We start from the raw sequence: 20,977 nt of genomic DNA on the forward strand, positions 1-20,977 counted from the left end.
TACACAGGTGATTTTCAGCAAGTATTGCAGTCCAAGTGACATCAGGGAATTACTGTGCAGCACTGCAGGCCTGGCTCGGTGAGAACTCTCTCTCCTGATACTTTCTCCAAGATGAAACATTCCCTCAGAAGCTGAGTACAAAATATCCCAGCAATTCATTTCAATAATTCTCTCAATTTCAAGATGCCTCTGCATTGTGTTACGACCGACCGCTCCAGTCAAAGCCCCCAATCAAAATATGCGATATTGATTGTGGTGGGGGAAACGCACTGTTAATTCAATCCCGTCCCTCCACAGATCGCCTAACATATCATTTTAAACATTTAATATTAAAGAAAGACCTAGCCAAATTGTACCATCTATTAACCCCAGAATGAGGCTAACCAAACCAGGTGTCTTTAAATCAACAAATTAACTGTTTAAGTAGAAAAACTAAATTCTTAAACACGACAGATATAAACAATATTTAAAATAGAAAAAATTAGAGTCCTTGCAGATTTACGCTGCTGCCGGATGTGGAACAGTCCGAGGTTGCTTGAAGTCCTCACAGCTGTCCGATGGGGAAAAAAAGGTTCTTCAACAGAGCAGTCCGTAGTCTAATCCAGAAGTCAAAATTGTTGCTTTTCTTCTTCAGCGATGAATTTCAACAATTAACAACTTGCAAACACTTTTTTATGAATCAATTTGGCTTTAGAATGTTTGAGGGATAAAAGATTGTCACAGTCTAACTTCCATTCCTTCAGTTTAAATGGTCTGAGGGCACTCCTTTCAGGTGCTAACACACAGCTATCTGTCTGTTTCTCCTTTTAGAACAGTCTGCTTCCACTATAAGCCAGTTCAAAATTAAATTGTAACAAATATATCTCTTGATACTCAGTCCGAGTGGCTGTATCCAAGGCAACGAGAATGCACCCTTTGAATCGCAATCTCCAAATGGCTGCATCTCGGGGCAATGAAAATGCATTCTTTGGCTCAGTTTGTGGAGCCTGCTGCCTTAAAGCAGTACACCTCCTTTTCTCAGCCTTAAAGGCACACCACATTCTTCCCCCAAAAAAACTACAGGATCATAACAGTGGCAAGTAACATCCACAAACATTCACTCCCTCCACCATCAACGCACAGTGGCAGCAGTGTATACCATCTACAAGATGCACTGCAGCAATGCGCCAAGGCTCCTTAGACAGCACCTTCCAAACCCATGACCTCTATTACCTAGAAGGACAAGGGCAGCAAATGCATGGGAACACGAAATTCGGAAGCATTGTGAACAGTGAGGAGGATAGTGTGGAACTTCAAAAGGACACAGACAAGTTGGTGGAATGGGCAGACATGTGGCAGATGAAGTTCAATGCAGAGAAATGTGAAGTCATTCATTTTGATCATAAGAACATGGAGAGACAATATAACATAAAGGTACAACCCTAAAGGCAGTGCAGGAGCAGAGGGACCTGGGTGTATATGTGCATAAGTCATTGAAGGTGGCAGGACAGGTTGAGAGAGCGGTTAATAAAGCATACAGTATCCTGGGCTTTATTAAATAGGGGCATAGAGTACAAGAGCAAGGAAATTATGTTGAAATTTTATAAGACACTAGTTCAGCCTCAGCTGGAGTATTGTGTCCAGTTCTGGGCACTGCACTTTAGGAAAGATTTGAAGGCATTGGAGAGAGTACAGAAAAGATTCACTAGAATGGTTCCAGGGATGAGAAATTTCAGTTATGAAGATAGATTGGAAAAGTTGGGATTGTTTTCCTTGGAAAAGAGAAAGCTGAGAGCAGATTTGATAGAGGTATTCAAAATCATGAGGGGTCTACACAGATTGGATAGAAATTGTTCCCACTCATGAAAGGATCGAGAATGAGAGGGCACAGATTTAAAGCTTTTTTTTTTAAAGCTAAAAATTCTGCATCAATATTCTGTGAACATTGAACACTGAAACTTGGTGGTTGAATTGAGTGCATAGATTGCAAGGCACCTGTTTCCAAGCAACTCAGCAGGGAAATGACAGGAAGATTTATGACTGTTGCATGACTAGTTGTTAGAGTTTCAGTTTCAGTTTTGCAGTTTGTGTAAAAGAGCAGGAAGCTAGAAGCAGCTAGCAGTGAGCAGGTTGGGACCTGTGTTGCAGAGCAGAGAAAAGACCTAATCTCTGAAAAGAAGTTTCCTCTCTTAGAAAAAGAAATTCTACATTTGAGGAGGTGACTGTGGTCTGCCTGTAGAGAGAAAAGACCCAGGAAAAGAGGAGTTGCTGCTCTGTGGAGATAAAAAAAAGTATTTAATTTGGCTATTTTTCCAGTAGGTGGGAAACTTTATTTTTGATATGCTATGCCCTGTGAAGTAGTGGGACTGAATTAACAGTGCACTACTCCCACCTTGATCATAACAAAAGTGATTGGCAAAAGAAGCAAAAGTGACATGTTTAGGATCTGGAGTGTGGTGGAGGCAGGTTCAATCGAGGCATTCAAAAGGGAATTAGACAGGGGAACATGCAGGATTGCAGGGAAACGACGGGGGAATGGCATTAAGTGAATTGCTCACTCGGAGAGCCGGTGCAGACAGGATGGGCCGAATGGTCTCCTTCTCTGCTGTAACAATTCTGTGCTTCTGTGAATCTGTGACCACCACCTGCAAGTTCCCCTCCAAGCCACACACCATCCTGACTTGGAACTATATCGCCATTCCTTCACTGTCACTGGGTCAAAATCCTGGAATTCCCTTCCTAACAGCACTGTGGGTGTACCTACCCCACATGGACTGCAGTGGTTCAAGAAGGCAGCTCACCACCACCTTCTCAAGGGCAATTAGGGATGGGCAATAAATACTGTCCTGGCCAGTGACACCCACATCACATGAAAGAATAAGAAAGGTAATGGATGGGGTGAAAATTGATAGGTAGGATGTATTGGATAGGTTGGCTATGGTTAGGACAGTTAAGTCACCTGGTCTGGGTGGTTTGCATCCCAGGTTGTAAAAGGAAGGAGATAGTGGAAGGGCTGGTGTTACAGTCATGTGGGGAGGGATGTTGGCGTTCCCCACTGTTCAACTCCCACCTGACTGCAGCAATTGTTTTAACCCCTTTTGGGTTAATTGGCAAATAGACAGTGGAAGGTTTTCTTGTAGCTTTAAAAGATAAGATTAGCTATTTATTGAACAATATGACTTACCCTGAAATGGTCACAACTGCACCCACTCACGCATTCACTCGTGCGCATGGACATAAGAAGAGACAGAGAGGGAGGAAAAGGGGTAAGTGGTTTTTAGGTGAGCTAGGGTTCTGGTATTCCTAGTAAACCTGTTGAATTCTCTCAGAGGTCAAGTTCTGTTTAGTTGCAGGCATGAGGTGTAGATTTCTCTTGTTTGAAAGTTCAGTTTGAAGACAGAGGATCACATCCACTTCACTGCTGCACAAGTTGAAATGTGGAATTCACAGCAGGGTGCCTTCCTTTCAGCTTGCTGGATTTTCTCCAAGCTCTCAGTTTGACAAGCTTTGGTGATGCTTTGTCCTGGGTCTCTATCCTCTCTCTCCAGAGAGCTATCTTTAAGGTCAAAAGTGGTTTCACAACCTTTCCTCTGTTGGGAGACATGGATCGTCCCTGTCATGGCCGGCTGTGGCCCAGGATATGGTTACTTCACACCACCTTTGTTTCAACAGAACCAATTCAATTTAAAAATGTCTCTTGATGGGTTCAGAATGGGTGTAATTGACACCTCTTAGCTTTGAATATATTCTTTTGTTCATACCAGACAGTTGACAGTTTGAATATACAAAGCCAGGTCTTTCAAACCTCAGCAGCCATTTTGGAGCATAATTGTCCACTTTTTTTAAAAAGAAAAGTCCATTTTTATAACTCTTCAGCTTGAGTTCTTGTAGTTTCAATCACCGTGTTCTTTGTATCACACTTACCATAATCATCCAATCTTCCCTGGATACAGGGGAGGTGCCAGAGGATTAGAGAGTGACAAATGTGACACCCTTATTCAAGAAAGGGTGTAAGGACAGTCCTAGTAACTGCAGGCCAGTTAGTTTAACATCAGTGGTGGGTAAAGTTTTAGAAATAATAATCAGGGAAAAAATCAACAGACACTTGGAGAGGGTCAGGTTAATTAAGGATAGTCAGCACGGGTCTGTAAAAGGCAGATCATGCTTGACTAATCGAACAGAATTTTTGATGAATTAACAAAGAAGGTTGATGAAGGGAATGTAGTGGATGTTGTCTATCTGGATTTTAAGAAAGTGTTTAATTAAGCACCACCTAAAAGGCTGGTTCACAAAATTGAGGCTCATGCAGTGTCCAATTGGATAAACAACATTGGCTTTAAGACAGAAAACAGAGAATCGTGGTAAATGTTTTTCAGACTGGAGGATGATAGACGGTGTTCCCCAAGGGTCAGTGCCAAGACCATTGGTTTTTTGCTACATATAAATGACTTGGATCATGGAATGCAGAGTAGAATCTCAAAATTTGCTGATGAAACCAAACTTGGAGGTGTGGCAAATGGTGAGCATGATATGAACCACCTACAACAGGACATAGATAGGCTAGCAGAATGGACAGAGAGGTGGCAGATGGAATTTAATACTGACCAGTGTGAGGTGATGCATTTTGGCAGAAGGAATAGGGAGAGGCAATTTACACTTAATGACACAGTTTGAAAGAGTGTGCAGGAACAGAGGGACCTGGGGGGGTGCATGTATATTGATCTTTGAAGGTAGCAGGACATATTGAGAGAATGGTTAGTAAAGCATACGGGATCTCGGGCTTCGTAATAGAGACATTGAGTATAAATGCAGGGAAGTTGTGCTGAACCTTTATAAAGCTCTGGTTAGGCCCCAACTGGAGTATTGCATCCAGTTCTGGTCACCACACTTCAGGAAGGATGTGAGGGTCCTTGAGAGGGTGCAGAGGAGATTTACCAGAATGGTTCCAGGGATGGAGGATTTTAGTTACAAGATTAGGTTGGAAAAACTGAGTTTGTTCTCCCTGGAGCAAAGGAGATTAAGGGGAGATTTTTTTAAAATTTGTTTGTGGGATGTGGGCGTCACTGGCTAGGCCAACTTTTTTTTATTGCCGATCCCTAATTGCCCTTGAACTGAGTAGCTTGCTCAGCCATTTCAGAGTGCATTTTATGAGTCAACCACATTGCTGTGGGTCTGGTGTCACATAAAGGCCGGACCAGGTAAGATTTCCTTACCTAAAGGACATTAGTGAACCAGATGGGTTTTTACAACAAGCGACAATGGTTTCATGGTCACCATTAGACTAGATTTTAATTCCAGATTTATTAATTGAATTCAAATTTCACTATCTGCCGTGGTGGGATTCGAACCCATGTCCCCAGAGCATTAGCCTGGGCTGTGGATTACTAGTTTATTGACATTACCACTAGGCCACCACCTCCCGGAGGTGTACAAGATTATGACAGGCTTAGATAAGTTAGACAAGGAAAAGCTGTTCCCATTAACTGTTGGTACAAAGACTAGAGGACATTGATGAATGGTTTTGGGTAAGAGATGCAGGGGTAAGTGAGGAGTTTTTTTTTTTTACACAGTGAGTGGTAATGACCTGGAACTCACTGCCCACAAGGGTGGTGGAAGCAGAGACAATCAATGATTTCAGAAGGAAACTGGACAGTCACTTGAAGGAAATAAATCCCCAGGACTATGGGGATTGAGCAGGGGAGTGGGACTGACTGGATTGCTCTACAGAGAGCCAGTATGGACTCGATGGGCTGAGTGGCCTCCTTCTGTGTCTCAATGACTCTATGCATGGAAATACTTCACTTGATCATTGTTCTGCCTGCAGTGAGACCATTAATGTTAAAACACATGATATGAACATCCCAGACCAATTTGAAGAATTACATGTCAGGATTTCACATTTTAAGACTTTCACTATAAGAACTAAACGAAAAATCAACATTAACTAAAATGTACATTGTAATTAGCTATATACTAAATTAAAGTGAAAGGTTTTTTCCCTTGAACATATTAAAACATTTGAAAACCCTATGCACAGTGGCGCAGTGGTTAGCACCGCAGCCTCACAGCTCCAGTGACCCGGGTTCAATTCTGGGTACTGCCTGTGTGGAGTTTGCAAGTTCTCCCTGTGTCTGCGTGGGTTTTCGCCAGGTGCTCCGGTTTCCTCCCACATGCCAAAGACTTGCAGGTTGGTAGGTAAAATTGGCCATTATAAATTGCCCCTAGTATAGGTAGGTGGTAGGGGAATATAGGGACAGGTGGGGATGTGGTAGGAATATGGGATTAGTGTAGGATTAGTATAAAATGGGTGGTTGATGGTCAGCACAGACTCGGTGGGCCGAAGGGCCAGTTTCAGTGCTGTATCTCTAAACTAAACATTTACACATGACAGTGTCTTCCTTGAAGCAATATCTTTGCAGTTAAAAGTCCCAAACTCCTCAGTTGCAATGGGTTGGATCTCCCAGGCCTTCTCAAAGTCAATGTCTTCTTCGCTCACTTCTTCCGAGCACATTTGACCAGGGTGTCTGTGAATAAGGTGATCTCTGGTGACCCCATTGGTCTTTTTCCCTGTGCAAACCTCAGCTTTCGAGTTGGGTTCAAGTCTTCGCAGCCTTTCACTATATCTGTGATCTGAGAGAAGTTGTTTCCTCTCTCTTCCGAGGCTGCTGCTGCTGGTCTTTGTGTCTTCCAGTCGTCTGGAAGCCAGTTGAATTTATCCAAAATCAAAAGTCAATAGTCAGCTGCTTTTTCCAATCTGCAGAGCCTACAGGTCTGGCCACAGCAGAACCACCTGGGCCTTCCTTTGTTTCCAGGTGTTAAAAATTTCAACTTGAGTTTGCATCTTCAGGAACCCTGGCTCCATGTTTAGAATCTGAGAGCCTGAGAAAACGAAATTCATTGTTCTTTAGATGTTACAACCTTGTACACTGCTTTCAAAAGGGTCTTTGATCTGGGTTCCTTGTTGTCGTGGTAACCAGGATGCCTGACTTGCCTCGAGGCAGATTTGGTGCGAGGTCACATGGTCTCCTCTGAACCCCTCTTACACTACATTAAAAAATCACAGTTTTTAAAAACAATCGTACAAATTCCAGCATTCCTAGCAGTTGATAATTGTATATGAATTGGTATTAATTGAGGACTGACCTGTGGTCATATATAAAGGTACAGGCTGAGAGTGGTTATTGACTGGAGATGCACCATATGAAGATGTGTCTCTAAATAAAACCCTGTGAGCACACAAAGACTTCAGCCCTGTGTTCTACCCTTGACCAGCTGGTTATCTCAGTTCTAACAACCTGTGTTTGGGGAGGGTGGAATGTTTTCGTTTGTGGACGCAGGGGAGGAGTTAATTGGATTCAGTTAGTGCTAGTAGAGATTTTCCACTTAATTACCATTGTCAATTCCTCATATATCTGAGGGTTGAACTCTTAAATCCTGCCATTTGTCTTGCCTCATTATTCAGATTGTTTTGTGTGTGTTTCAGGACCTCAGCTATCATTCTGCTGAATCCAGACAATGCGATGATCTCCATTGATCCAACCATGCCGACAAATTCAGAACGGTAACTTCAACATTCAAACTTCCTCCCTGCCTTTTAGTAATTAGCCAGCAGTCATTCAGTAATCTCTCTCAGAAATCTTATTAAAAACCCCACACTCAGTGAATGAGCAGTTACTGCTTGAAGTTTCTTGTAACATGTTTATCTGTCCCACTGTTCTCCCAGTCTGAGCCAGCTTTTTCTCACTCTTAATTGCAGCTCTCCATACCGGGTCGTTGCTCTCACTGGTGCTCAATTATCAGGTAAATTGTCCGTCTTTGTACTGAACAATTCTATCTACATGTTGATTGCATAAGCAAAGGTTATTCTCTAATTGTTACTGTGTGTGAATATCTTCTTTGGCCTCGAGAGACAATGCAGCTGGATGAATATAAGAACATTAAAATAGGAACAGGAGTAGGCCATTCAGCCCCTCGAGCCTGCTCCGCCATTCAATACGATCATGGCTGCTTGTCTACCTCAACTGCACCTTCCTGCACTTTCCCATATCCCTTCATTCCCTTTGTACCCAAAATTCTATCAATCTCAGCCTTGAATATACCCTCCAGGGTAGAGAATTCCACAGATTCACCACCCATGACTGAAGAAATTCCTCCTCATCTCAGTCCAAAATGGCTGACCCCTTATTCTGAGACTGTGCCACTGTGTTCTAGATTCTCCAGCCAGGGAAAACATCCCTCCAACACCTACCCTGTCAAACCCTTTAAAAATGTTATGTTTCAATGGGATTATCTCTCATTCTTCTCAACTCCAAGGAGTACAAGTTAAGGCTACTCACCCTCTGCTCATAGGACAATCCTCTCATCCCAGGAACCAGTCAAGTGAACCTTCATTACACTCCCTCTAAGGTAAGTGTGTCCTTCCTCAGGTAAGGAGACTAAAACTGTTCACAATATTCCAGATGCAGTCTCACCAATTCCCTGCATAACTGTGGAAAGACTTTTTTACCCTTATCCTCCGATGGCTTTGTAACAAAAGTTAACATAACATTTGCCTTCCTAATTGCTTGCTGTACCAAAAGTGAATGTGAGTGTGTGTTCACCAGGATAAGTGTGCAAGTGGGTGTTGCTTGGCGCGAGCGTGTGTTGTTCCGTGCGAGTGCGCGCGAGCGTGTGTTGTTCCGTGCGAGTGCGCGCGAGCGTGTGTTGTTCCGTGCGAGTGCGCGAGAGTCCCTGCATCTGGGCCTCAGTCTCTCTCTCCCTCTCTGTATCTGGGTCACAGTCTTTGCACATTGCTCTTTCTGTTCGGGTGGGTTTTCATGTGCCTTCGGGGACTGTGGTTCTCCATAATCTGCCTGTACAGAACTTAATAAATTAATTTAAAATAAAGACTTATTAAATCCTTACTAAATTGTTATAATTAACTATATGGTCCCTCGTGCTAGATTTCTACTATAAATATTAAATGCTAACTAAATACAGTAATCTCCTCCCTCTGGTTTAGTTACTCTACTTATTAATTAGTTAATTAGGGTTTTAATCAATTTTTACCAATGTTTTATTTTCAAATTCAATAAAAATTCCCTACCAGCCAATCAGGTCACAGCTTTCCTGTGACATTACTCTTTTTTTTACCAGAGGTAAGATTTTTATACTTACCAGTCCAGAACTCCACCCTGCAAGTCTTCTCCCAGTCAGCTGTGCTCTTTGGAAGCTCTCGGCTCCCCTCACTCTGAGGACAGGTAGGAAACAAAAGGAGCTCCTCACCAAACTTTCACTGTAGCACTCTAGTGCAAACAGTCAGCCTTGTCAGATGGCTCACTTTTATACTGACTGACTCTAGCCCCCTGTAAACTGGTTTAAGCCAATTCTCTAATTAACAAGGTGCAGCTGCAAGCAGAGCCTCAGTGAACCCTGTTTAAAGCTGGTCTAAAACTTACCTTCTCCAATCCAAACAGCAACTATTAAGTTAATCTGCTGAATAAAAGACAGATTAAATTGAAGATAAAATTAACCCTTAATTATCCTCAGTTACCAAACTTCCACTATAGCACTCTAATGCAACCCAAGTCAGCACTCCAGTGCAAACAAAGGCATACGACATGCTTGCCTTCATTGGTCGGGGCATAGAATATAAAAATTGGCAAGTCATGCTGCTGCTGTGCAGAACTTTAGTTAGGCCACACTTGGAATATTGTGTACAATTCTGGTCGCCACACTACCAGAAGGACGTGGAGGCTTTGGAGCGGGTACAGAAGAGGTTTACCAGGATGCTGCCTGGTCTGGAGGGCATTAGCTATGAGGAGAGGTTGGATAAACACGGATTGTTTTCACTGGAACGACGGAGGTGGAGGGGTGACATGATAGAGGTTTACAAAGTTATGAGCGGCATGGACAGAGTGGATAGTCAGAAGCTTTTTCCCAGGGTGGAAGAGTCAGTTACTAGGGGACATAGGTTTAAGGTGAGAGGGGCAAAGTTTAGAGGGGATGTGCGAGGCAAGTTCTTTACACAGAGGTTGGTGAGTGCCTGGAACTTGTTGCTGGGGAAGGTGGTGGAAGCAGGTACGATAATGACGTTTAAGAGACATCTTGACAAATATATGAATAGGATGGGAAGAGAGGGATACGGACCCCGGAAGTGCAGAAGGTTTTAAGTTTAGGCAGGCATCAAGATTGGCGCAGGCTTGGAGGGCTGAATGGCCTGTTCCTGTGCTGTACTGTTCTTTGTTCTTTGTATGTGAATTTGATGCGTTGACAGGGCCTGAAATTGCTTTGATTTGACTGCAGGATTTGTGTTGCTGACAGGTGTCTGGATATTCTCCATTTTAACCTTCTTGTTTCAGAGAAAGATGAAGTTTTCCAGAATGTTCTAGCTCAAGTTGCAGAGCAATTTTCCAGGTAATTCCGTTATTATTCCTTAGTTCAGGCATCATTGCTTTTAACATGATCTCATCACTGAACCAGTTAACCTGTTCCCTCTTATTCAGGGCCTTCAAAATAACTGAACTGAAAACTGAAGTAACAAACAGAGTGGCTCTGCTGGAAAAGCGGGTGGAGGGTACGTAAGTGTTAAAGAGGGCGTTTGAACAGCACAGAGAGAGAGAGAGAGCCCAGGGCTTTCACTGTGAGCTCGTCCAAATGCTGGGCTCTGTATTGTAGAGTGACAGCAGAGATACCCGTCTGCTAACTTGCAACAAGTCCCATTCAGCCATCACTCCCCGTGCTCACTGACCTACACTGATTCCCGGGTAAGCAACATCTTCATTTTCAAATTCTCATGCTTGTTTCCATGGCCTCGCTCTTCCCTATCTATGTAATCCCCTCCAGCCCCTCGCTCCTCCCTATCTCTGCAAACTCCTCCAGTCCCACGCTCCACTCTGACTCTGTAATCCCCTCCAGCCCCTCGCTCCTCCCTATCTCTGCAAACTCCTCCAGTCCCACGCTCCACTCTGACTCTGTAATCCCCTCCAGCCCCTCGCTCCTCCCTATCTCTGCAAACTCCTCCAGCCCCACGCTCCACTCTGACTCTGTAATCTCCTCCAGCCCCTCGCTCCACTCTGACTCTGTAATCTCCTCCAGCCCCTCGCTCCACTCTGACTCTGTAATCTCCTCCAGCCCCTCGCTCCTCTCTGTCTCTGTAATCTCCTCCAGACCCTCGCTCCTCTCTGACTCTGTAATCTCCTCCAGTCCCTCAACACTCCCTATCTCTGTCATCTCCTCCAGCCCCTTGCTCCTCCCTGTCTCTGTCATCACCTCCAGCCCCTTGCTCCTCCCTGTCTCTGTCATCACCTCCAGCCCATCGCTCCTCCCTGTCTCTGTCATCACCTCCAGCCCCTCGCTCCTCCCTGTCTCTGTCATCACCTCCAGCCCCTCGCTCCTCTCTGTCTCTGTAATCTCCTCCAGACCCTCGCTCCTCTCTGTCTCTGTAATCTCCTCCAGACCCTCGCTCCTCTCTGTCTCTGTAATCTCCTCCAGACCCTCGCTCCTCTCTGTCTCTGGAATCTCCTCCAGACCCTCGCTCCTCTCTGTCTCTGGAATCTCCTCCAGACCCTCGCTCCTCTCTGTCTCTGTAATCTCCTCCAGACCCTCGCTCCTCTCTGTCTCTGTAATCTCCTCCAGACCCTCGCTCCTCTCTGACTCTGTAATCTCCTCCAGTCCCTTGACCCTCCCTATCTCTGTCACCTCCTCAGGTCCCTCGCTCCTCCCTGTCTCTGTCATCACCTCCAGCCCCTCGCTCCTCTGTCTCTGTAATCCCCTCCAGCCCCTTGCTCCTCTCTGTCTCTGTAATCTCCTCAAGACTCTCGCTCCTCTCTGTCTCTGTAATCTCCTCCAGCCCATCGCTCATCTCTGTCTCTGTAATCTCCTCCAGCCCCTCGCTCCTCTCGAAATCTGTAATCCCCTCCAGTCCCTCAACCCTCCCTGTCTCTGTCACCTCCTCAAGTCCCTCGCTCCTCCCTGTCTCTGTCATCACCTCCAGCCCCTCGCTCCTCTCTGTCTCTGTAATCTCCTCCAGCCCCTCGCTCCTCTCTGTCTCTGTAATCTCCTCCAGCCCCTCGCTCCTCTCTGTCTCTGTAATCTCCTCAAGCCCCTCGCTCCTCTCTGTCTCTGTAATCTCCTCCAGCCCCTCGCTCCTCTCTGTCTCTGTAATCTCCTCCAGCCCCTCGCTCCTCTCTGTCTCTGTAATCTCCTCCAGCCCCTCGCTCCTCTCCGACTCTGTAATCTCCTCCAGCCCCTCGCTCCGCTCTGTCTCTGTAATCTCCTCCAGCCCCTCGCTCCTCTCTGTTCCTGTAATCTCCTCCAGCCCCTCGCTCCTCTCTGTTCCTGTAATCTCCTCCAGCCCCTCGCTCCTCTCTGTCCCTGTAATCTCCTCCAGCCCTTCGCTCCTCCCTATCTCTGTAATCTCCTCCATCCCCTGGCTCCTCTCTGTCTCTGTAATCTGCTCCAGCCCCTCGCTCCTCCCTATCTCTGTAATCTCCTCCAGCCCCTCGCTCCTCCCTATCTCTGTAATCTCCTCCAGCCCCTCCCTCATCTCTGTCTCTGTAATCTCCTCCAGCCCCTCGCTCCTCCCTGTCTCGGTAATTTACTCCAGCCCCTCACTCCTCCCAATCTCTGTAATCTCCTCCAGCCCCTCGCTCCTCTCTGTCTCTGTAATCTCCTCCAGCCCCTCGCTCCTCTCTGTCTCTGTAATCTCCTCCAGCCCTTCGCTCCTCTCTGTCCCTGTAATCTCCTCCATCCCCTCGCTCCTCTCTGTCTCTGTAATCTCCTCCAGCCACTCGCTCCTCTCTGTCTCTGTAATCTCCTCCAGCCCCTCGCTCCTCTCTGTCCCTGTAATCTCCTCCAGCCCCTCGCGCCTCTCTGTCCCTGGAATCTCCTCCAGCCCCTAGCTCCTCCCTGTCTCTGAAATCTCCTCCAGCCCCTAGCTCCTCCCTGTCTCCTGTAATCTCCTCCAGCCCCTCGCTCCTCTCTGTCTCCTGTAATCTCCTCCAGCCCATCGCTCCTCCCTGTCTCTGTAATCTCCTCCAGCCCCTCGCTCCTCCCTGTCTCTGTAATCTCCTCCAGCCCCTCGCTCCTCCCTGTCTCTGTAATCTCCTCCAGCCCCTCGCTCCTCCCTGTCTCTGTAATTTCCTCCAGCGCTTCGCTCCTCTCTGTCTCTGTAATCTCCTCCAGCCCCTCACTCCTCTCTGTCTCTGTAATCTCCTCCAGCCCTTCGCTCCTCTCTGTCCCTGTAATCTCCTCCAGCCCCTCACTCCTCTCTGTCTCTGTAATCTCCTCCAGGCCCTCGCTCCTCTCTGTCTCCTGTAATCTCCTCCAGCCCCTCGCTCCTCCCTGTCTCTGTAATCTCCTCCAGCCCCTCGCTCCTCTCTGTCTCTGTCATCTCCTCCAGCCCCTCGCTCCTCCCTGTCTCTGTAATCTCCTCCAGCCCCTCGCTCCTCCCTGTCTCTGTAATCTCCTCCAGCGCTTCGCTCCTCTCTGTCTCTGTAATCTCCTCGAGCCCCTCACTCCTCTCTGTCTCTGTAATCTCCTCCAGCCCTTCGCTCCTCTCTGTCCCTGTAATCTCCTCCAGCCCCTCACTCCTCTTTGTCTCTGTAATCTCCTCCAGCCCCTCGCTCCTCTCTGTCTCTGTAATCTCCTCCAGCCCCTAGCTCCTCCCTGTCTCTGTAATCTCCTCCAGCCCCTCGCTCCTCTCTGTCTCCTGTAATTTCCTCCAGCCCATCGCTCCTCCCTGTCTCCTGTAATCTACTCCAGCCCCTCACTCCTCTCTGTCTCCTGTAATCTCCTCCAGCCCCTCGCTCCTCCCTGTCTCCTGTAATCTACTCCAGCCCCTCACTCCTCTCTGTCTGAGTAATCACCTCCAGCTCCTCTCTGTCTCCTGTAATCTCCTCCAGCCCCTCGCTCCTCTCTGTCTCCTGTAATCTCCTCCAGCCCATCGCTCCTCTCTGTCTCCTGTAATCTCCTCCAGCCCCTCACTCCTCCCTGTCTCCTGTAATCTCCTCCAGCCCCTCACTCCTCCCTGTCTCCTGTAATCTCCTCCAGCCCCTAGCTCCTCCCTGTCTCCTGTAATCTCCTCCAGCCCCTAGCTCCTCCCTGTCTCCTGTAATCTCCTCCAGCCCCTCGCTCCTCCCTGTCTCTGTAATCTCCTCCAGCCCCTCGCTCCTCCCTGTCTCTGTAATCTCCTCCAGCCCCTCGCTCCTCCCTGTCTCTGTAATCTCCTCCAGCCCCTAGCTCCTCCCTGTCTCCTGTAATCTCCTCCAGCCCCTCGCTCCTCCCTGTCTCTGTAATCTCCTCCAGCCCCTCGCTCCTCCCTGTCTCTGTAATCTCCTCCAGCCCCTCGCTCCTCCCTGTCTCTGTAATCTCCTCCAGCCCCTCGCTCCTCCCTGTCTCTGTAATCTCCTCCAGCCCCTCACTCCTCTCTGTCTCTGTAATCTCCTCGAGCCCCTCACTCCTCTCTGTCTCTGTAATCTCCTCGAGCCCCTCACTCCTCTCTGTCTCTGTAATCTCCTCCAGCCCTTCGCTCCTCTCTGTCCCTGTAATCTCCTCCAGCCCCTCGCTCCTCTCTGTCTCTGTAATCTCCTGCAGCCCCTCGCTCCTCTCTGTCTCTGTAATCTCCTGCAGCCCCTCGCTCCTCTCTGTCTCTGTAATCTCCTCCAGCCCCTCGCTCCTCTCTGTCTCTGTAATCTCCTCCAGCCCCTCGCTCCTCTCTGTCTCTGTAATCTCCTCCAGCCCCTCGCTCCTCTCTGTCTCTGTAATCTCCTCCAGCCCCTCTCTCCTCTCTGTCTCTGTAATCTCCTCCAGCCCCTCGCTCCTCTCTGTCTCTGTAATCTCCGCCAGCCCCTCGCTCATCCCTGTCTCTGTAATCACCTCCAGCCCCTCTCTCCACTCTGTCTCTGTAATCTCCTCCAGCCCCTCGCTCCTCTCTGTCTCTGTAATCTCCTCCAGCCCCTCGCTCCTCTCTGTCTCTGTAATCTCCGCCAGCCCCTCGCTCATCCCTGTCTCTGTAATCACCTCCAGCCCCTCTCTCCACTCTGTCTCTGTAATCTCCTCCAGCCCCTCTCTCCACTCCGTCTGTGTAATCTCCTCCAGCCCCTTATCCCTCCCTATCTCTGCAATCTCCTCCAGCCCCTCTCTCCTCCCTGTCTCTGTAATCTCCTCCAGCCCCTCTCTCCTCCCTGTCTCTGTAATCTACTCCAGCCCCTCTCTCCTCCCTGTCTCTGTAATCTACTCCAGCCCCTCTCTCCTCCCTGTCTCTGTAATCACCTCCAGCCCGTCGCTCCTCCCTGTCTCTGTAATCTCCTCCAGCCCCTCGCTCCTCCCTGTCTCTGTAATCTCCTCCAGCCCCTCGCTCCTCTCTGTCTCTGTAATCTCCTCCATCCCTTCGCTCCTCTCTGTCTCTGAAATCTCCTCCAGCCCTTCGCTGCTCTCTGTATCTGTAATCTCCTGCAGCTCCTCTCTGTCTCTGTAATCTCCTCCAGCCACTCGCTCCTCTCTGTCTCTGTAATCTCCTCCAGCCCCTCGGTACTCCCTATTTCTGTAATCTCCTCCAGCCCCTCTCTCCTCTCTGTCTCTGTAATCTCCTCCAGCCCTTCGCTCCTCTCTGTCCCTGTAATCTCCTCCATCCCCTCGCTCCTCTCTGTCTCTGTATACTCCTCCAGCCACTCGCTCCTCTCTGTCTCTGTAATCTCCTCCAGCCCCTCGCTCCTCTCTGTCTCTGTAATCTCCTCCAGGCCCTCGCTCCTCTCTGTCTCTGTAATCTCCTCCAGCCCCTCGCTCCTCTCTGTCTCTGTAATCTCCTCCAGCCCCTCGCTCCTCTCTGTCTCTGTAATCTCCTCCAGCCCCTCGCTCCTCTCTGTCTCTGTAATCACCTCCATCCCCTCGCTCCTCTCTGTCTCTGTAATCACCTCCATCCCCTCGCTCCTCTCTGTCTCTGTAATCACCTCCATCCCCTCGCTCCTCCCTGTCTCTGTAATCTCCTCCAGCCCCTCGCTCCTCCCTGTCTCTGTAATCTCCTCCAGCCCCTCGCTCCTCCCTGTCTCTGTAATCTCCTCCAGCGCTTCGCTCCTCTCTGTCTCTGTAATCTCCTCGAGCCCCTCACTCCTCTCTGTCTCTGTAATCTCCTCCAGCCCTTCGCTCCTCTCTGTCCCTGTAATCTCCTCCAGCCCCTCACTCCTCTCTGTCTCTGTAATCTCCTCCAGCTCCTCTCTGTCTCCTGTAATCTCCTCCAGCCCCTCGCTCCTCTCTGTCTCCTGTAATCTCCTCCAGCCCATCGCTCCTCTCTGTCTCCTGTAATCTCCTCCAGCCCCTCACTCCTCCCTGTCTCCTGTAATCTCCTCCAGCCCCTCACTCCTCCCTGTCTCCTGTAATCTCCTCCAGCCCCTAGCTCCTCCCTGTCTCCTGTAATCTCCTCCAGCCCCTAGCTCCTCCCTGTCTCTGTAATCTCCTCCAGCCCCTCGCTCCTCCCTGTCTCTGTAATCTCCTCCAGCCCCTCGCTCCTCCCTGTCTCTGTAATCTCCTCCAGCCCCTCGCTCCTCCCTGTCTCTGTAATCTCCTCCAGCCCCTCGCTCCTCCCTGTCTCTGTAATCTCCTCCAGCCCCTCGCTCCTCCCTGTCTCTGTAATCTCCTCCAGCCCCTCGCTCCTCCCTGTCTCTGTAATCTCCTCCAGCCCCTCTCTCCTCTCTGTCTCTGTAATCTCCTCGAGCCCCTCGCTCCTCTCTGTCTCTGTAATCTCCTCGAGCCCCTCACTCCTCTCTGTCTCTGTAATCTCCTCCAGCCCTTCGCTCCTCTCTGTCCCTGTAATCTCCTCCAGCCCCTCGCTCCTCTCTGTCTCTGTAATCTCCTGCAGCCCCTCGCTCCTCTCTGTCTCTGTAATCTCCTCCAGCCCCTCGCTCCTCTCTGTCTCTGTAATCTCCTCCAGCCCCTCGCTCCTCTCTGTCTCTGTAATCTCCTCCAGCCCCTCGCTCCTCTCTGTCTCTGTAATCTCCTCCAGCCCCTCGCTCCTCTCTGTCTCTGTAATCTCCTCCAGCCCCTCTCTCCTCTCTGTCTCTGTAATCTCCTCCAGCCCCTCGCTCCTCTCTGTCTCTGTAATCTCCGCCAGCCCCTCGCTCATCCCTGTCTCTGTAATCACCTCCAGCCCCTCTCTCCACTCTGTCTCTGTAATCTCCTCCAGCCCCTCGCTCCTCTCTGTCTCTGTAATCTCCTCCAGCCCCTCGCTCCTCTCTGTCTCTGTAATCTCCGCCAGCCCCTCGCTCATCCCTGTCTCTGTAATCACCTCCAGCCCCTCTCTCCACTCTGTCTCTGTAATCTCCTCCAGCCCCTCTCTCCACTCCGTCTGTGTAATCTCCTCCAGCCCCTTATCCCTCCCTATCTCTGCAATCTCCTCCAGCCCCTCTCTCCTCCCTGTCTCTGTAATCTCCTCCAGCCCCTCTCTCCTCCCTGTCTCTGTAATCTACTCCAGCCCCTCTCTCCTCCCTGTCTCTGTAATCTACTCCAGCCCCTCTCTCCTCCCTGTCTCTGTAATCACCTCCAGCCCGTCGCTCCTCCCTGTCTCTGTAATCTCCTCCAGCCCCTCGCTCCTCCCTGTCTCTGTAATCTCCTCCAGCCCCTCGCTCCTCTCTGTCTCTGTAATCTCCTCCATCCCTTCGCTCCTCTCTGTCTCTGTAATCTCCTCCATCCCTTCGCTCCTCTCTGTCTCTGAAATCTCCTCCAGCCCTTCGCTGCTCTCTGTATCTGTAATCTCCTGCAGCTCCTCTCTGTCTCTGTAATCTCCTCCAGCCACTCGCTCCTCTCTGTCTCTGTAATCTCCTCCAGCCCCTCGGTACTCCCTATTTCTGTAATCTCCTCCAGCCCCTCTCTCCTCTCTGTCTCTGTAATCTCCTCCAGCCCTTCGCTCCTCTCTGTCCCTGTAATCTCCTCCATCCCCTCGCTCCTCTCTGTCTCTGTATACTCCTCCAGCCACTCGCTCCTCTCTGTCTCTGTAATCTCCTCCAGCCCCTCGCTCCTCTCTGTCTCTGTAATCTCCTCCAGCCCCTCGCTCCTCTCTGTCTCTGTAATCTCCTCCAGCCCCTCGCTCCTCTCTGTCTCTGTAATCTCCTCCAGCCCCTCGCTCCTCTCTGTCTCTGTAATCTCCTCCAGCCCCTCGCTCCTCTCTGTCTCTGTAATCACCTCCATCCCCTCGCTCCTCTCTGTCTCTGTAATCACCTCCATCCCCTCGCTCCTCTCTGTCTCTGTAATCACCTCCATCCCCTCGCTCCTCTCTGTCTCTGTAATCTCCTCCAGCCCCCCGCTCCTCTCTGTCTGTGTAATCTCCTCCAGCCCCTCGCTCCTCCCTATTTCTGTAATCTCCTCCAGCCCTTCGCTCCTCTATGTCTCTGTAATCTCCTCCAGCCCTTCGCTCCTCTCTGTCTATGTAATCTCCTCCAGCCCTTCGCTCCTCTCTGTCTCTGTAATCTCCTCCAGCCCCTCGCTCCTCTCTGTCTCTGTCATCTCCTCCAGCCCTTCGCTCCTCTCTGTCTCTGTAATCTCCTCCAGCCCCTCGCTCCTCTCTGTCTCTGTAATCTCCTCCAGCCCCTCGCTCCTCTCTGTCTCTGTAATCTCCTCCAGCCCCTCGCTCCTCTCTGTCTCTGTAATCTCCTCCAGCCCCTCTCTCCTCTCTGTCTCTGTAATCTCCTCCAGCCCCTCGCTCCTCCCTGTCTCTGTAATCTCCTCCAGCCCCTCGCTCCTCCCTGTCTCTGTAATCTCCTCCAGCCCCTCGCTCCTCCCTGTCTCTGTAATCTCCTCCAGCCCCTCGCTCCTCCCTGTCTCTGTAATCTCCTCCAGCCCCTCGCTCCTCCCTATCTCTGTAATCTCCTCCAGCCCCTCGCTCCTCCCTGTCTCTGTAATCTCCTCCAGCCCCTCGCTCCTCCCTGTCTCTGTAATCTCCTCCAGCCCCTCGCTCCTCCCTGTCTCTGTAATCTCCTCCAGCCCCTCGCTCCTCCCTGTCTCTGTAATCTCCTCCAGCCCCTCGCTCCTCCCTGTCTCTGTAATCTCCTCCAGCCCCTCGCTCCTCCCTGTCTCTGTAATCTCCTCCAGCCCCTCGCTCCTCCCTGTCTCTGTAATCTCCTCCAGCCCCTCGCTCCTCCCTGTCTCTGTAATCTCCTCCAGCGCTTCGCTCCTCTCTGTCTCTGTAATCTCCTCGAGCCCCTCACTCCTCTCTGTCTCTGTAATCTCCTCCAGCCCTTCGCTCCTCTCTGTCCCTGTAATCTCCTCCAGCCCCTCACTCCTCTTTGTCTCTGTAATCTCCACCAGCCCCTCGCTCCTCTCTGTCTCCTGTAATCTCCTCCAGCCCCTCGCTCCTCTCTGTCTCCTGTAATCTCCTCCAGCCCATCGCTCCTCTCTGTCTCCTGTAATCTCCTCCAGCCCCTCACTCCTCCCTGTCTCCTGTAATCTCCTCCAGCCCCTCACTCCTCCCTGTCTCCTGTAATCTCCTCCAGCCCCTCACTCCTCCCTGTCTCCTGTAATCTCCTCCAGCCCCTAGCTCCTCCCTGTCTCCTGTAATCTCCTCCAGCCCCTAGCTCCTCCCTGTCTCCTGTAATCTCCTCCAGCCCCTCGCTCCTCCCTGTCTCTGTAATCTCCTCCAGCCCCTCGCTCCTCCCTGTCTCTGTAATCTCCTCCAGCCCCTCGCTCCTCCCTGTCTCTGTAATCTCCTCCAGCCCCTCGCTCCTCCCTGTCTCTGTAATCTCCTCCAGCCCCTCGCTCCTCCCTGTCTCTGTAATCTCCTCCAGCCCCTCGCTCCTCCCTGTCTCTGTAATCTCCTCCAGCCCCTCGCTCCTCCCTGTCTCTGTAATCTCCTGCAGCCCCTCGCTCCTCCCTGTCTCTGTAATCTCCTCCAGCCCCTCGCTCCTCCCTGTCTCTGTAATCTCCTCCAGCCCCTCGCTCCTCTCTGTCTCTGTAATCTCCTCCAGCCCTTCGCTCCTCTCTGTCCCTGTAATCTCCTCCAGCCCCTCGCTCCTCTCTGTCTCTGTAATCTCCTCCAGCCCCTCGCTCCTCTCTGTCTCTGTAATCTCCTGCAGCCCCTCGCTCCTCTCTGTCTCTGTAATCTCCTCCAGCCCCTCGCTCCTCTCTGTCTCTGTAATCTCCTCCAGCCCCTCTCTCCACTCCGTCTGTGTAATCTCCTCCAGCCCCTTATCCCTCCCTATCTCTGCAATCTCCTCCAGCCCCTCTCTCCTCCCTGTCTCTGTAATCTCCTCCAGCCCCTCGCTCCTCTCTGTCTCTGTAATCTCCTGCAGCCCCTCGCTCCTCTCTGTCTCTGTAATCTCCTGCAGCCCCTCGCTCCTCTCTGTCTCTGTAATCTCCTCCAGCCCCTCGCTCCTCTCTGTCTCTGTAATCTCCTCCAGCCCCTCGCTCCTCTCTGTCTCTGTAATCTCCTCCAGCCCCTCGCTCCTCTCTGTCTCTGTAATCTCCTCCAGCCCCTCGCTCCTCTCTGTCTCTGTAATCTCCGCCAGCCCCTCGCTCATCCCTGTCTCTGTAATCACCTGCAGCCCCTCTCTCCACTCTGTCTCTGTAATCTCCTCCAGCCCCTCGCTCCTCTCTGTCTCTGTAATCTCCTCCAGCCCCTCGCTCCTCTCTGTCTCTGTAATCTCCGCCAGCCCCTCGCTCATCCCTGTCTCTGTAATCACCTCCAGCCCCTCTCTCCACTCTGTCTCTGTAATCTCCTCCAGCCCCTCTCTCCACTCCGTCTGTGTAATCTCCTCCAGCCCCTTATCCCTCCCTATCTCTGCAATCTCCTCCAGCCCCTCTCTCCTCCCTGTCTCTGTAATCTCCTCCAGCCCCTCTCTCCTCCCTGTCTCTGTAATCTCCTCCAGCCCCTCTCTCCTCCCTGTCTCTGTAATCTACTCCAGCCCCTCTCTCCTCCCTGTCTCTGTAATCTCCTCCAGCCCCTCGCTCCTCCCTGTCTCTGTAATCTCCTCCAGCCCCTCGCTCCTCTCTGTCTCTGTAATCTCCTCCATGCCTTCGCTCCTCTCTGTCTCTG

The 20,977-nt window shown here is 50.4% G+C and overlaps 1 protein-coding gene across 1 annotated transcript in view; it reads left to right on the plus strand.

Moving 5' to 3' along the window:
* Positions 1-20,977, plus strand: part of pde9aa (phosphodiesterase 9aa) — a 177,316-nt gene that overhangs the window by 38,667 nt on the left and 117,672 nt on the right. The window contains exons 2-6 of the mRNA XM_068040079.1: positions 8-78; positions 7,463-7,540; positions 7,736-7,779; positions 10,320-10,374; positions 10,464-10,534. Coding sequence (XP_067896180.1) covers positions 8-78; positions 7,463-7,540; positions 7,736-7,779; positions 10,320-10,374; positions 10,464-10,534 — 319 coding nt within the window. The remainder of the gene's footprint in view (positions 1-7; positions 79-7,462; positions 7,541-7,735; positions 7,780-10,319; positions 10,375-10,463; positions 10,535-20,977) is intronic.

This window comes from Heterodontus francisci, chromosome 10 (genome assembly GCF_036365525.1).
Source record: "Heterodontus francisci isolate sHetFra1 chromosome 10, sHetFra1.hap1, whole genome shotgun sequence".
In the NCBI taxonomy this organism is placed as follows: domain Eukaryota; kingdom Metazoa; phylum Chordata; class Chondrichthyes; order Heterodontiformes; family Heterodontidae; genus Heterodontus; species Heterodontus francisci.